This window comes from Protopterus annectens, chromosome 9.part0 (genome assembly GCF_019279795.1).
Source record: "Protopterus annectens isolate FY-2018-M chromosome 9.part0, PAN1.0, whole genome shotgun sequence".
In the NCBI taxonomy this organism is placed as follows: domain Eukaryota; kingdom Metazoa; phylum Chordata; order Ceratodontiformes; family Protopteridae; genus Protopterus; species Protopterus annectens.
Window position 1 is genome coordinate 185814343 of NC_056743.1, and position 17492 is coordinate 185831834.

The window sequence follows — 17492 nt, forward strand, 5'->3', positions numbered from 1 at the left end:
GGAAAAGCCGAAAGACACAAACAAACAATGTTGTCATTGTTAATAAACTAAAGGTAGCTTATCAGTACTATGCTGCATGTAACAAGAAAGAGCCCACCTACAACAATAACCCATGAGGCACTATGTGTATAAAACAATTCCCAAAGTTAGAGTTTTCTGTGGCTACCTCTTTAAGAGTAATAGTGGATATATGTACTGCCCAAAAGAAGCAACTTTAAGGCAGAGGTGCAGCTAACTATTATTGCACCTGATGCCATCTACTGATCTGGTATCCCCCCCCCAAACTAAGCTGAGGAGCAAGAAAGAAAAATAAAACCCTCCTTGAGCTTGACGAGCAAAAAAAAAAAAAAAAAAGGCCTGCATCTCCTTTTAAGCTGTAGCAAACGGCTTACAGCAGCTTATGTCACACACTGAGGGCTAGGCACAGCAATTCAATTCTGACTGCAAATGTAAAACTGACATCCATTTTTGTTGAATGCTGCAAATGCACAGAACATGCACAGTAGTACAGCCCTTCAGGTCTGACCATAAAGGCATTCACTGATCAGAATCTGCCAATCATGGCCCCTGACACTTTGCACCCAGTGTGACTGCCCCATATCTGCTTTCTGGTGTAGAGTTAGAAGTGTTGGATAAGGTTAGTGAAATTCAGTTATGATAAGGAGATTTTTAATGCAGGAAATATGAAAGAACATTTGGTTATCACACTAGCCTCTCAGTAAAGTTAAATGTGTCAAGGTGTACTGCACCACGGCAGCAGTTTCTTACCTAGTACTTTAAGGGTAACTTGCCCATACTTCATTCAGTGTGTAGCTTGAAGAAAAATGCATAATGCAAAAGTCTAGTAGATATGCCTTTAGACAGAATTTTTCAAAGCTAAGGAACATATTATTGCTGCCATTATGTTAAGACAGAAAACAGCTGGGTTATATGCTTCCCTAGATGCAACATTTTGGAATGCAACTAGAAAGAACAGGAAGGGAAATAAAATAAAAGCTTTGGGCAATACCCTTGTCATGTCTTGTTGTTGTTGTGTCTTTTGGCTTTTCCCAGTTAGGGGTCACCACAGCGGAACTCCGGTCCGCTAATTATTGGCAGTTGATTTTTACATGCTGAGTTGCCAGCCCTGACGCACAACCTTCAACGAAGGTACACCCATTCATGCATGTCTAACATTTGGAAAAGGAAAAGAAAGGAAGAATCTAAGATCAGAGAATGGATCACAAAAAGTGGTCTTTCAGAGAAATAGCTAGTTTTTGCTTGACATAGACAAAATGTGTAAGAAAGCCCATGTGTTTCTGCTGAAATTCTGAAACAAGATTGAGGAAGTACAGTTCAATTAAATAGTAGAAGGAAACCTGATTATGGAATCAGGCAAAACTCTACTCTTAAGTGAGGTAATAAAATAAATGGTGCAGAGCGCTAGTACAAATACGTAAAAAAACTGATGGCAGACGGATAGAAATACAAAGCAGCAGTTTTTGTCCAATGATATTAGATCAGCAGTATAAAGCTCAAATAGAACAAGTGAAATGTCCGAGAACAAATAAAGTCCAAATCCAAAAAACACCATATTCAGCTAAAAAGACTCGCATTTGAATTTTATTAGAAACTAAACACTTCTTAAAACCAAACAAAATAAGTAACAAATGGTAAGCTTTGAAACTACAAGTGTTTTTTTTTTTTCAGGCCTAAAATGGCTTAGCAGATAGCTGTTACTTTCACTCCATAAAATGATAAAGAGGATTATTAACCACCTTGTTATACGTTCAACACAAGACTGTGAAGGAATTCACCTCAAGAGTGAAGCTGAAAAGCTGAATCTTGACATTCATGTTAGGAACACATATGATGGAGGGTTATGATCAGGAAGACCACCACCCAATCATATAGTTCTTAACTCAGCCTGGAGTTTTTACCAGCTCCCATTCATTACTGTAGTAAGGTGCAGGCCGATAAGTGAAGGTGTAGGAATGCTAAGAGTGTTGTACCTCTGACAGCCATAACACACTTAGCATCACCACGTGGACAGCAGGTACCATAGAAAAGAGAATGCTTCAGTCAGCTTTAAAAATATGGAAAAAGGCTGAATTAAACATTTACACACTAATTACTGCTACTCTGTAGTGCACAATGACCGCTGTTAATGTTCTAGTACAATAACAGATTGTGGCAACAGTGAGTGGTGCTCAACAAGTTTTTCTTTTTTTTTTTTTTTTTTTGTAATTCTGGTACTCTGTCTACTCCAAAGTGATAACTCCATCAGCATATTCAAGGTAGACTACCTGAGAAAGATAAAGAGGGGAAAGACACTCTTAGCAGTCATTTGGAAAAGATTAGGAGAAATAGATAGTGCAGTTCTAACAGTAGAAATGACATAGTCCTGAGTTTAATTAACTGATTCATTCAAAGTGATGTGCTGCATACCTGAAATGGTTTGCACTGCTTAATAGCAAATACACTGCACTGTAAAGCCCACATGAATATACAGATGGTGGTGATTCATAGCGACAAGCATCTAGCTGCACTCAGGTGCTACAACTGAAGCAAGGCTAACAAGCTGCTAACAAACTGGAGAAGAGCAAGTATTAAGTTATATATTATAATAGCTGTCATACTGGTTAGTACAAACTCCACGATACTTGCAAGTAAGACAAGAGTATACATATTGGAGTTGTCCGTTACTAAGTAACACATAATACTAACATTGCAAACACCTGCTGTTGGGTATCCAGACACCTGAATACTTCCTGTTTCCATGAGGTGGGAGAAAATGGAAGAATAAAGCAAGTAGAGGTACAAGGTACACAAAGAAAAGAAGCATACAGGAAAAGCAGGTGGGGGACAGCAAGACGCATTTTTGTGTGGGATAGGCACCCTTTCCATACACATACACACACACACACACCCACACCCACATATATATTTTGAAATATGATAGTAGTGTCCCACTAACGCGAAAGTGCACTTCAACAAAAGTGCACTTTTGCGAAAGTCACTAAGTCGAACGGGACATTTCCTGCACTATGGTGCAGTAGTGACGGACCTTAGGGTTAGGGCTTGGGCTAAGGATAGTGGATAGCTAGTAGGGCTATCTACTATCCTTAACCCAAGCCCTAATCCTAAGGTCCATGACTACTGCACCACAGTACAGGAAATAGGTCCGTAACTACTGCTCAGTGGAGGAAATACAATTTCCTGCACTGTGGTGCGGTAGTCACAGACCTTAGGGTTAGGGGCTTGGGTTAAGGATAGTGGATAGCCCTACTAGCTATCCACTACCCATAACCCAAGTCCTAACCCTTCATTTGTTCTAGTGACTTTTGTGAAAGTACACTTTCATTGAAGTGCACTTTCGCATTAGTGGGACACTATCGTATTTCGAAATAGTGTAATTTCGATCTACGGTAGTAGACCCATATATATATATATATATATATATATATATATATATATATATATATAAGGTAGATGTTGTTGGCTGTCGCTCTGCTAGATTTTTAATACGCACTATAAAGAGAAGGTTGGATTGTGCAAGGTTAGTCTTTGGGGATTTTTACTTTTTTTAGGGGTTCCTATGCCCCTCCTGCTAAGAGACCCAGGATGGAGCCTGAGCTGGGGTGTTTTGAGCAAGCTTCAGCAATTTTGTTATCTATCCTCAACACACTTATCTACATTCCCAGTTCAAAAATGTTGACGTTGCAGCAGCTTTTACCTGCTGGGCAAAGATCATTGGATGGTAACTTTGGATCTCAAGGAGACTTTACTTTCATGTTCCTATCAGACTCAGTTGCAGAAAGCAGATGTGTTGAGAAGATCCCCAAAGTGGAAATGGATCCTCATGTATTCATTGTGAAATGTCATGGGGGGGGAACTCAGACATAGATCTGTCTTCTTCTCCACTAAAACCCATCAGCTGCAAAGTTTTGCACAAAAAGGTTTCCCACCCTTGGAGAGTGGATGCTCTTTCTTTCATTGGGAGCAATCTTCATGTGTATGCCTTTCCACTCCTGCCTCCTCTCCCCAAGTGCTTCTTGAAGGTCAGACAGGCCTTCGATTCCACACCTGTTGTCACAGGAGGGACAGCCATTGTTTGTGTCGTCAGCTTTCTCTGCACACCTAACAGCCTGGCATATTCTGTTTTTGACATATTATAGCTCCTTCCTTCCTCTGCAGTTTTGAATGTGTTTTTTTGAAGGAAGAAGGCCTAGTACAAGTGAAATATTTATCATGAGACTGCTTTTTGTTGGCCATTACCTCTGCAAGAAGGGTTTCTGAATTACAGGCCCCCCTTATGGCAGTTGAGCCTTCTTGATTTAAGGATAGGGGGTATCATCAACTAATCCTTCCTTCCTTTTATGCCCTAAGGTGTTTGTGGTGTGGCTTTAAACCAGACTATTCATTTGCCTACTTTTTATGCAAATCCCAAAATAAGGGCTATATATACATATAGATAGGTATAGATATAGATATATATGTATTGGTTCACTGCTTATGATCGAAAGTGTGTGGTTGGAGAATATGCCCCTATCTTGTGTTTCTGTGATCTGGAAGATAGTAGGGTGTATGGGGGGGGGGGCACCCCTGCAAAAATTATGTTGTAATTTGTTTTGATTTTTGCATGTCTCGAGGATGTTTCTTGTCTATACATAGTTGCTTATCAATGTCTGCATTTTCCATTTAAAGACACTGATGTTTAGCACATAAACATTGTTATTTTTTCTTTCTTTCTTTCTTTTTTGGTGTTTTTCATATAGCTAGCTAGATAGATGATATAGATATGGGTATGGATGTAGATATAGACTTAGATATAATGAAATACAGATATACAGAGATAGATAGACAGATAGATATACATACATACATAAGCATATACATACATATATAAAATTATGACTATGGTAACACTAATATATAAATATGTTCAGAGAAGGGATAATTGGAGGCATAAGGAAACAGGAGAAGAATGCTGGAAAAGAGTAGTGTGCGTGATAAACAAACAATATAAAAAGGCGCGGATCTGCACACCCTTTGGAGGAGACATGGCCTGGACAGATAAAACTGATGGTAACAAAAGGTGGTGTAGAGTAATGGAAAGACATAAGGGGCAGGGGCAGATTGTCACGCAACAGGATAGGACGACACATTTATGGGGATAGGATATATTATAGGCAGCATGCTGGCTGTTAAACAGTCAGAGAGATATGTCAGTCTGACCTAGAAGATATTTTATATGGGTCAGGGTATCCAGTGACAGTAAGTATTTTGCAGCTGCTACTGGTTGTCAAAGGGCAAAATTAACAACTTCTTGTATTATTCACAGTTTTGCTTTTAATAAAGGCTGCTACTTCTGACAAATACCAGGATGTACCAGGCTACCTTTGCTGGCCTGATGACATTGGCCTGTCAGTTGACTGCATATGCTGTGTGCATCTGGAGAGGCGTTTTATGGCTACCCTCTTGGTTATCACACCATCCACCACCTCCTATGCTTCTTGATGCACTGCTGGTTGGGACATAGCAGCTGACTGAGTTGGGCTCTTTTCCTGAGAGAAGTGAAATCTCCCTCCCTCCAGCAAGGCATTCCTTGCCCTCTCATTTGCCACTGCTGTAGTCCCAGAGGCAAGTGCTGGATGTGGTTGATGAACCAGTGTCTCCACAGCTTTGTAACCTGCAGAAAAGAGGCACAATGGGAAAGACAACTTTAAAGAAGATTTCCTACAAATAGCACAGGTAATACAAGAGAACTTAATATTAAGAGCCACAACAACTATGGTGTGCCACAATTCTCATCAGCCTCCCATAGTAGTCAACATGACTGGCTTTTCACTCTACCTATACTGAAAGATATACAAGTATAGGTGAAATACAAACACAACTGCAAAACTACACTCCAACATAGGCATGCAAGAGAGCATAGGCTTGGAAACATGCTCAAATCTTCACAACTAAGCTACTTCCCCCATGCACAAATAATAGTAGATGCTTGTAAATGTATCTACACCTTCACAGTTTAGCTAAAACCCCAAATGAGTGTGCATAGAAATGTGCCTAATCCATCATAATTAATGCAGCAGTGCCAAGAAACACAGTCAAGAAACAAGCACATTACAGAGATAGTTCCCAAGGCAGCTCACCTGGTATGTTATGGTATCTATGAGAGGAAGTATCAGAGGGCACAGTGGTGCAGTGGTTGCATTGTCGCCTCACAGCAAGAGGTCCTCTGGTTTGTTTCTCAGCTGGGGTGCCTTCTGTGGGGAGTTTGCATGTCTTCCCTGCATTCATGTGGGTTTTCTCCAGGTGCTCTGGTTTCCCCCCACGTCACAAAGACATGCTTCTGGAGTGTTTCTCCCCGGGCCTCCTCTGAAAATCGTCTTTGTTCCAAGTCAGACTTTCCTGGTAAACAAATGTTAAATAAAATAAAGTAGCCTTTATTATACTATCCCTATACTGGCTGTTTACATATCAGCTGGGCACTGTGTGTTGACAAGCCACGGGCACTACTGCTTATGTAATCCACAGGTATGCACAATGCAATGGCAGCAGATGTATGTGTCTGCCCTACTTCTATATAACCTATATGCTTGCATGCATAGAGCAGTATCTCACATGTGGAACAGGTATATGGATTCACACTATTCTATCTTGCATTGTATATTCACAGGTCAACCACTGCTATGTTGGCACCTGGACAGTCCAGATCAGGACAGCATTCTGATGTTTGCATCTACTTAGGTTCTGATGAGGAAGTAGAAACACAGGTCAAGTCATGTAAGACAAAGGCACTGTCTGTCTCACTTTTGTGTGGTCCTCTACCTATTATAGATGGTGATGATATGGTCCCACTCATATCAATGGTACAAGCTGTAAAGCCTGAGCTGTCACCACCCATCTGAGAGTTTGGGTCTTTTTTATTGCTGAGAACACTAGTACTTTAAGAATTCAGTGTATCTGATGGGGGTATACCCACTATGAAGCAGCCTAGACAAGATCCTGTGCCATCATGAGTTACAACTGGCCCATGATATGCAGATATAACTAGGACTTAACCAACAAATATGTAAGTTTATTATCTAAGAACAGTCTGCTGACATGGAGATGATTTGTGTAGTGGGTGGCTTGTATAATGATATCACCCAGCACTGCCAGTGCTTTGCTTTTGTGAAGATAGAGAGTTCAAGGCTTATGCCATGCTAGGTCTGTTGAGGACTATGGTTGAACACATGGTATTCATAGCCACCACAAGGCCACCTCTGGTGTCCTGTCTAGTAATACTGTCCATGGACTGGGGCAGGAAAATACATATGGTGGTCAACTTGGGAGACCCTCAGATGGTGTACAATCTGCTTCTTTAAGGCTTTGTGCATCTCACTCTATCAACTCTCATCATAGACAGCAATAACTGCTAGTTTTCATGGCCAGGAACTTTGCCACACACTTTATACAGCTTCCATTCCCAGAGTAGCACAATATCTCAGTCATAGTGGGTTTATAATTCTAACACTAAAGGCCAGCGTAGCACCACAGTCATGGAAAAGTATCACCTCCAAGTCACAATCCCATGGTGCCCCCCTTCGTCATTCTATGATATAGTGCTGATACCTTGCCACATGACTCACATCTCCACCTTTGGTGGCATGCCCTCAATGATTTTTTGATGTCAGTTATGTGCCACTGTCTGTTGTCACCTGTGCAAAAAAAAATTAGCACTGCGATCCTCTGCACCTTCCCTTCTTATATGGTGTCTTTGGAGATGTCTGAGGCACAGTGTGACTTAACCATGCACTGCCTAGCACAGCCTTTAATTAATGTGGCATGCATCTTGTTTATTCTGTGAGACACAGCACTTTACTTGTGCATTTATCAGACCTGATGCCACAGTGTCACCTGCACTGTAATGCACTGTGCCCATTGATTAATCGGGATATATGATTTGTCTGTTGCTCACTGTCTCTCAGCATCACTGTTGTAAACAGATGATGTTGGTGTGCAAGATGTAACAGGGGCAACTGCAGTGGGTCTGTAGGTCCACAGATTCCCCAGATGGATCACTGATCTTCATGGTTTTGGGTAATCATGCTACTTAACTTGCAGCATGCTACAAATATTAATTGCAAGCACTGGCCAACATTGTAGAGATCTCCTATATGTATCCATACAGCAGAAACTTGCCTTCATTAAGATAAACACATGCTGAGCTGTGTTATGATTTGCATGTGGGTAGTTTTATACTGCTGTTCAGACATGTTGTGCATGTTACTAACAAGAGTCATCGACCAAGGCCATAGTGGGTATTTTGTATCACCTGAAATAAACTAGGAACATTGGTGGTGGGGGGTGAGTACACATTACCTTTCGTTATATCTGTGCTTCCAGTATTGTCTGCAGTTTACAACTAGAAGCCCCGTGGCACAGCCAGTTATTTTTGTGTTCTGCCCCATTCCTGATCTGGCAACCTGCTCAACTTTAAACAGCAATACAGAAATGAAGAAAAAGAAAGGTCTAGATGACTAAAAAAAGGTCATTGTAAGACTGTGGAAAATGACTTGTGTGCATTACATTAAATTTGGTACAGCACTAGACCATACTCAGAGTGCTTAAGCACTTCAGACCTGACACAAAATGCAGTATCAGCATTCAGAGACTGAATGCCAGTACTGCCGATCATATCCTCCCAACAACTTGCACCTGGGTTGGCTGCCCACATCACCCCATCCTAGTTATGCCTCTCCAATGTGGAAGTTTCCTATCCAGGAAGTTTGAATATTGATGACTTGGTATGCCATTTGTGGGAATCACTGGCACTCTGAGAATACTATGCAGGTACATCAGTTTTACCATCCCATGCAAACTGGACATTACCTAGCAGTTAAAGGAATGGTAGCCCCAAGTGGGACCTTTATTGCCACATGTGCAGTCTATATTACCAAGTGGCTTTAAGAGGCAGATGATGTCACAGAAGCAATGCATGGTCGAGGATCTCTCCTATGGTGTGTTGGGGAAACAGATATTATCTTCCACATTTCAAAGTAGTATATTGACAAACATACACAATATTATGCAGAGACACTTGTGATAATACCCACATGTTGCCTGACTGTCAACAGAAGGTCCCTCTAGCAAGTATGTTAAGAGCTATACATGCCTTTGTGTCCAATGATACACAAGGCACACAGATTCTTTCAGGGCCTTTTTGCAGATGATACACGTAACTAATGCCAATATGATATTAGTCTGTCTACCCAAATATTATCTTTTGGTTCATTTACATGGCGGAATATAATCTGTTGTCAGTACCATTTTTTTTCATGCTACCCGACAACAGGTTGCAAAAACTGGGTACAGGGTAATGGTTAAACTACTGGGTACTTATAGTAATTGCTGGTTCATGAATTCTGAGTATTTAAATGTTTCCGTGTGCTGTTTGCTGTTACAGTGATGCAACTTGCTGCACACCCACGAATGATCTGCCTCCGCACATGCTCATTTGTATGTCATTATGTATACCTTCATTTTCATGCTGTTATATAGCCGTTTATATACACCATTTCATGAGCTGACTTCTTACTGCTACTACGAGCCACAGAATGCCCACACATCGTACTTCTACCAACCTTCTCTGCTGTGTAGTACAAAAGCTGACTATGAATCCTGATCCATTTGTCTACACTGTAACTAAATGTGTCAGTTAACAGTGCTTCTGGACCCCCACTGAAAATGAGCCTCAAATCAGATAGACAATACAGCTAACAGAACATATGAAAACATGTTCCTACATCTGGTTGCCAAATGAACTATGTCAAAAATGTAAAACAAGCTTATTCTAATAAGAAACTAAAACAACAGCTAGAATAAGCTGTAGTAACTGTTTTCTAAAGAAAGATAGAAAGCCTGGTATCCAGAACACACAGCTTACTTCTGTTTGTTTGTGTCTTTCGGCTTTTCCTGGTTAGAGGTCGCCACAGCGGAACTCTGGTCCGCTAATGATTGGTAGTTGATTTTTATGTGCCGAGTTACCAGCCCTGATGCACAACCTTCAACGAAGGTACACCCATTCACACATGTCTCCACGCAGAAGACCTCTAGCTGAGAATCGAACCGGACAGCGTCTTACTATGAGGCGACAACACTACAGCAGCACCACCACCGTGGATACACAGCTTACTTCTAAAAAGCTAAAACAATGTTGAGATTTCTGCACTGGGTATGTACTTCTGGGCAAAGTCTGTCAGTGTAATACTTGTTTGGTTGAGCTTCCTTTTTCAGATCACTGTACTAAAACATTAGCTGTGTGGTACTGCCATGATGTTGAAATCACACAAGCAAAGGAATTTGGTGACGCTCAGCATACTGTTTTCATTATTGGTCCTGCCAAGCTTGAAGTTAGAAAAAGTAGGAAAATAATTGGCAAGGGACAGGAGAGTATCCTTCCCGAGGGGGAGTCAGGATCTGTGCCCACAGCAAAAAAGACATAATTCACGAGTGTGAGTATATGTGCCACTTTTAGGATGTGTAATGCTGTTGTGATCCGTGGCTGAGTGGTCAATGTGTTATATATGCAATGTGTTCAGAATTGCTAAGTATCAACTCTCAAGGTCCATATCAAAGTGCTAGCCCTTTTTGGGCGATAACATAGTGAACAATTACACTAAATATATAAAACAGCTGTAATATGCAGAGTGAAAACAGGAGGAGTGTATGCAACATAAAAAAACAGGTTAGAGAAGGACTGAATTCCAAATAAAAAAAATAGCTATAGCATACATAAGCACTGATGTGAAACTGCATAAATAGAGAAGTAATAAGAAGTAATTCTAACAATGTCCATTTATTTGTACATTTTGTGATAAAACACAATCAATTATGTTGCTTGAACACCTTGGTGCAGTCTCACATACATCACTGTAAGGAAGTAAACGAGGTCGCAGCCACCAAACATGAATATTTAATTAAATTAACTTACCTTTGACTAAGATAAGTTAAATGGAGATTGATGTTTTTGATTAGCACCTTGAAGTGAATGATCAGAGTCCTGGTGGGATGGTAATGCCTAACCAGGTACTGAACTTCCAAGTCTGAGTTCTTCTAGTACACAGGCCATAAACTGTACTAACTTAAATAAGGGGATTAGATAGCACACCTGGAGACAGTACAACACTTTCCAGAGCAGTGGGTAATTTGAGAGGTCATGTGGGTAGTGTAGACTCATTAGTATAGTGACATAGCTTTCTGTTCTAGGTAAAGTAAGAGTTCACCCATACAATCACCAGACAAATGAATCTGCATATCTGTATTAGCCGTGCTCCTACTAAGAGACAGAAAAATAGATATTCTCCACAGTATACCTGACATAAAGGCATCAAAATAACAGTAAACTAACACAATGCATAAAATAAAGTTTAAGAATAGTAATTTAATAACATTTTTCTACTAGTTTCTACCCTCTTTTAATATGCTAGTCAAATATTGCATTCTACCACAGTGGATTTACTTAGCAATTTTGACAAACAATATTCCATTTAATCACTAATGTGTTTCTGTGTCTAAGTGTGCGTTGATCTGTAGACCAATTATACTCTCATATTTTTATGTAGACAACCGTAGATTAGTTTTATATCAAGATTATAGAGCTGCATTTTCAGCTTGCTTGATGTGACAGTCTGTGTGTGTGTGTGCGTGTTTGTTTAGAAAGGAAATGCTCAAACAATGTCAGAGACTGAGATTTCAGTACCATCTTTTACACTTTTTATGACTCAACATCTGGATTAAAATCTCACCAGAACAAATCTGTCTTTCAAACAGCAGCACAGCCCAGTAATAAAAATAAAAAATAAATCTATGGTACTTTAACATTTCAGGTCAGATTATTGGTCTCATTTACTGCTACAGTTAATCCACACATAGCAAGTACAGCTGTGGAAATGTCATATATACTACAACTGAAGTATTATTTAAAAAGGCAATTATTTCTTTATAGATTTACACACAGATGGATTCAGCAAGGATTATAAGAACATGGTGTCATTAAAAAGATAATTACTTCTATAGCCAGAATTGTTTATGTTACTGAATTCCTATTAGATCACAGGCAGTTAAGGTCACAATGTCCAATAAATTATTGTTATTATGGTATAATGCCCTTACCCGTATCCCAAGTTCAACATTTTCTCCTCCGTAGATCTCCATGCCTTCATCAAGCAAGCCAATTTCTTCAAAATACAGTCTATCAACCACAAAGCATCCAATCAGTGCAGGGCTTCTAAATACACAAACAGAAGATGGAAATCAGAGAAGAAAAAACAGTAACAATTATGTATCACTTTAAAGAACAACACTAATACACAGAAGCACAGCACTATTAGCCAATCAACTATTACCCCATAAAAGAAAGGGATGTACTTTTCTATATCTCTCTGTGTGTGTATATATATATATATATATATATATATATATATATATATATATATATGTGTGTGTGTGTGTGTGTGTGTATGTGTGTCTGTGTAATGTTACAGTAATTGTCATGTGCTGTGAAGACATCACTATATACTGTCTCTTGACAATACCTTGTTTATGACTTACATTTCCCTTTCTTTACAATAAAAGAGTACAACCAATGAACTCAGGTCTGCTCTCCTATACATTTCTCTTCCAGAAGTCTATAGGCCCACTCACAGATGCTCACCAATGCATCAAGTCCTCATCAGTTGTGCAGGTCAGTAGGTGTCAACTACAACAAATGATCGATCCCTAAAAATGTTATTCAGCCTCTTTACCAGTTAGCATCATTTACCACAGCAAGCTTCTGCATACCATACCTCTTGGCTTTCAAAATCATAATGGGGGGAGTATGAAAATGGACAGCAGAGGACCCAAAATCATAGTATTCAAAATGTACATACGAATGTGTAAAGCTGCTCTCATCTCTTGGATTTTCATTTCAGTGCCACTGCTTTAGGGAATGTCAACACTACTCCGCCTGCATACACACACATACTCACACTTCTGCCTGCACGTATACATGCGTGCGCACACACACACACACATGATCATCAGTTACAGCCATATATATTACTGTGTACACCTCAAATATCTGCTTGCAATGAAATGAGTGAATGAAAACATAATGGCCCAGAAATGTGGTTGAGCTTGCTGCTGTCAGAGCTATACAGTGTAACCTATTGAACTCCCTGCCCTTTCAACCTCTCAGTTTAAGAATTAAGAACAAAAACCCAAACCTAGGGAGTGATTTTACTTACTATTTATTTATTTATTTATTTATTTATTTATTTATTTATATTTGTTGACCGGGAGTGTCCAACTGGACGTAGGTCCATTTTCAGCGGAGGCCCGGGGAGAAAAGCTCTACAGTTAAAATAAACAGACAGTAGTTACATTGGATTACATAGTGATTAACAATTTACATAGCAATTACTTACTACATATTTACAAATGAAGAACATAGTACATCAGTAGACAACTAGAATCTTTATCTGTGAAGTACATAACAGACATTAACAAATGTTACAATAAGAAGTTCCTGCTGTATAAGTACTAGGCTTATGAGCATCTGAGCTTGCTATAATCAAGGTAGTTAGTGGAGTGGAAAGAAAGGTAGTGGTAGACCTTCTGAGTTTTCATTGTTCCCAGTTCAATCGTTTGACATTCACTCTTGGGAGCTTTCATCCTTCTTATAGGAACCCGATTGAGCCTACATATCTGTCTGAGGCTGCAGTAACAGCTGTCATACAGTTATGAATATGTTATATAGTTCTCCTTAAAATATAACACTCACTAATGAAATACTAAACCCTGAAAAATAATAACAAATTTCTGTTCAAGTATTATCATGTCTGAGATGTGCAGATAGAAAATCGCTGCATTATATTGCAGTGCCATGTTATGAGCTACATTCATAAGAAAAAATGTCTATTATTCCACTATGCAACAAGGTGGCCATGCAATGGCTATAGCAAAGCTTAAGGAATTTTTCAGAATGCATTTTAGCACCTTTCTTAGCAGCAAGAAAAACAATGCAAATATACACTTTTACTTATAATTATAATACATCTTATACAAAGGACTCTGGTGTCCCCTGCAGTGCCACTGACTTCTTTACTTAGTACAACATGGTATGTAATATGAACAGGCATTATTTACATACCATAATACTAGATATTGATGAGTATGTCCATTCTCATTAGTCATTATAACTAAGGCAAACAGGTAGCTCAGCACCAGAAGCTTTCCATGGCTACTAGCACTTCTCCTCAACCCATAATGCCTTGCCAGGCACTTTCTTTCCAAATCTCGGACAGGCCATGTTATGCCAAAGTACAGTAGTTACACCTCACTGGGAATCCTAGACCTTCTCTCTCTGGGGCACTGAAATGGTGGATGGGTACATTAACAAGGATCGACATACTTAGTCAGATGTAAGGTTCTGGTAAATACAAAACCTTCCTAAAGGAGATGAGGATGTCCTCATTAACTGTTACAACACAGTTCCAAGTTTACCCTCCTAGGTGGTGGTTCATAGTAACGTTTTCCTACGGAATGCAGCCCTTTAAGAAGGCTATGATCTATGGATGACATCCAGCATGGAATGTCTTGTAATGTATTCAGCAAAGCCCATGAAGCTGCAGTAAAAATATTATCCATTCATACATTCTTGAATAGGGCCTACAAGTTACCTACAGCTCAGCATGAATAAATGGAAGTTTTTTTTTATAACAATACTTAATGCAGCTAGGTAACTACATGTATACTTTAGAACCAAATTTTTTTGTCCAACATGGAAGCAATAATTATGAGTCTTTTCTAACAGATTTGGTTCTATCCAATTAAAATCAAAACTGTTTGTGCACACTCATACAATGCAACAGATTGTCTCATCTTGGATAGTACTCAGAAAAAAAAAAACAAGCAAGTGTATAGTCTGATTGAGGGTTGGTTTAATAAGAATAAAACAAAAGGGTATGTAGGGACAGTTTGTATTTTGAATGACTACAGGCAGTCCCCATGTTAAGGACAAGAACCATTTTTTAGCTTGTCCTTACGTCAAATTTATATGGCAGTCAAAACACCTATATATGGCTCTTATTAAATGTCACTTAGTCTGCGGTGGTGGTGCTGCGGTAGCATTGTCACCTCACAGTAAGACGTTGTCCTGTTTGATTCTCAGCTAGCGCGTCTTCTGTATGGAGACATGTGTGAATGGGCGTACCTTCATTGAAGGTTGTGCGTCAGGGCCGGCAACTCGGCACGTAAAAATCTACTGCCAATCATTAGCGGACCGGAGTTCCACTGTGGCGACCCCTAACTGGGAAAAGCCGAAAGATGCAACAAGATTAAATGCCACTTAGTCAAATGTTTGCCTCAGTCTAGCATTTATTTCCTTTTCTTTGCATAGAAAACACTTCAGAAACACAAATAAAAAAAAAAACCTTAAACATAATATTCTATACTGTAGTAATAACAATAACAACACTGTAAGTACAGTGTAATAACACAGTAATTATGTTCACACACTACAGTACACTACGGTACTGCATGTACTATAAAAACATTAAAGAAGTTCTTAAAACAGTTCAAATCGGAAAAAAGAAAAAAAGGATAACAATTACTGTAAAGGGTAATGCTCATTTGTGAGGTAACATTATGATAACTTTATTAATTAGATGATGCAGAAGATGATGGACTTGCTGATGGAGAGAAGAGGCCTAGTGGTGCAGAGTCAGTGTTTACTTATGCTGCTGGAAAGAGGGGGTTTACTACTTGAGTCAATTTCATGAAGTAAGCATCAAGGATGGTTTGTACAGAGCTTTTCATTTTTTCATCATAAATGGACTTATAGCAGTTGAGGCCCTCAGTAAATTCACAGTAAACTTGGGTGAACCTCTCTCTGTTACGATCATGCAGCTCTAACATTGCCATTCCTGCTTCAATGAGACGAAAGGCTTCAGCTAACTCTTTTGTCGAAAACTTTTTTGATTTTGGAGTTTCTAGGTCCCTGTTTTCTTCCTCAAATGCTATCATCTGCTGCTCCAGTTCCATAAGGTCTTCATTGGTCAGTTCTTTGCCATGGGAGTCAAGTAACTCTAAGGCATCCATGTCAGTGATGTCTAACTCCAGTGGATTACCAATATCAACCACAGCTTGCTTGGCTTCAGCAATGTCATCATCTGTAGAAGCTGGTAAAGCAGGAACAAATTGTGGGCGTAATTTGTTCCACATCCCTTTCATATTTGACTGCTTTACTTCATCCTAAGAATCGGCAACATTTTTGATGGCATGATACATGTTATAATTCTTCCAGAACTCCCTTAAGGTCAATTGCATTATCTTGGGTAGCCCTGACTGCTTGTGAGAAGGTCCACCATAAATAATGGGCCTTAATTGAGGCTATTACTTCCTGATCCATTGGCTGAACTAGTGATGTGGTGTTGGGGGGGGGGGGGTAAAAATAAGTTATCTAAACTGTTTGGCTGCCCAGGTGCATTTTCAAGTAGAAGGAGAATTTTGAAAGGAATGTTTTTGGCCAGCAATACCTTTGAACAGTAGTAACAAAATGGTTCACGAACCAATCTTCAGAGACAGCAATTGTAATCTAAGCCTTTGCATTTGCCTTCCAAATAAGAGGAAGAGATGCCTTAATGACATTGTGTAATGCCCTCAGACTAAAGGAGTGATACACAAGCAAGGGCTTCAACTTAAAAGCACCAGAAGCGTTACCCCCAAACAATAACGTTAGCCTGCCGTATGGCCCTGCTGCACTTTTTTCCTCTTTTGAAAATGTAGGTCCTTTCAGTCATTTTATTCCAAAATAAGACCGTCTCATCTACATTAAATATTTGGTCTGGCAAATAAACTCCATCTTCAATAATTTTATCCAACATTTTAGGAAAATCCCTTGAACACTTACATCGGCACTTGCCGCTTCACCTTGAGTTTTAATGTTATGTAAATTATCCCTCATTTTAAAGCGATGGAACCAGCCCCTACTCACAAAAAATTCTGTCCCACCCGCCTGCACTTGCTGCTCGAGCAGCTTTTAAATCACTGGAAAAGCTTTGAGCCTTTTCTTGCATTAATGAAAGGCTAATGGGGATATTCCTCTGATTTTGGTCTTCGATCCAAATTAGCAATAACCTTTCCATCTCAAGAATTAAACCACTGCATTGCTTTGTAATAATCATAGCTTTCATCGGGGCATGACCTTTCACATGATTCATTATTCTTGCTTTGTCTTATAAATTTGTTCTGATCGTTGACCAGCTATAGCCTAATGCCTTTCGAATGGCAGATGGTGCTTCACCTCACTCTCATCTCTTTATTATGTCCACTTTATTTTCCAGGGTGATTGGTTTCCTTTTCTTTGGCACATCACCACCATGTTTATCAGATTTATGTTCTGGAGGCATGGGTTGCGATGTCACCAACGTAGACGTTCACAAAAATGTCTGGCTGCAGTGCAGTAGAGTACTAAAATG

General features: G+C 39.6%; 1 protein-coding gene across 1 annotated transcript in view; it reads right to left on the reverse strand.

Annotated features, from left to right (window-relative positions):
• LOC122810508 (polypeptide N-acetylgalactosaminyltransferase 18) overlaps positions 1–17492 on the reverse strand; it is a 1713820-nt gene that overhangs the window by 701001 nt on the left and 995327 nt on the right. The window contains exon 6 of the mRNA XM_044082090.1: positions 12145–12259. Coding sequence (XP_043938025.1) covers positions 12145–12259 — 115 coding nt within the window. The remainder of the gene's footprint in view (positions 1–12144; positions 12260–17492) is intronic.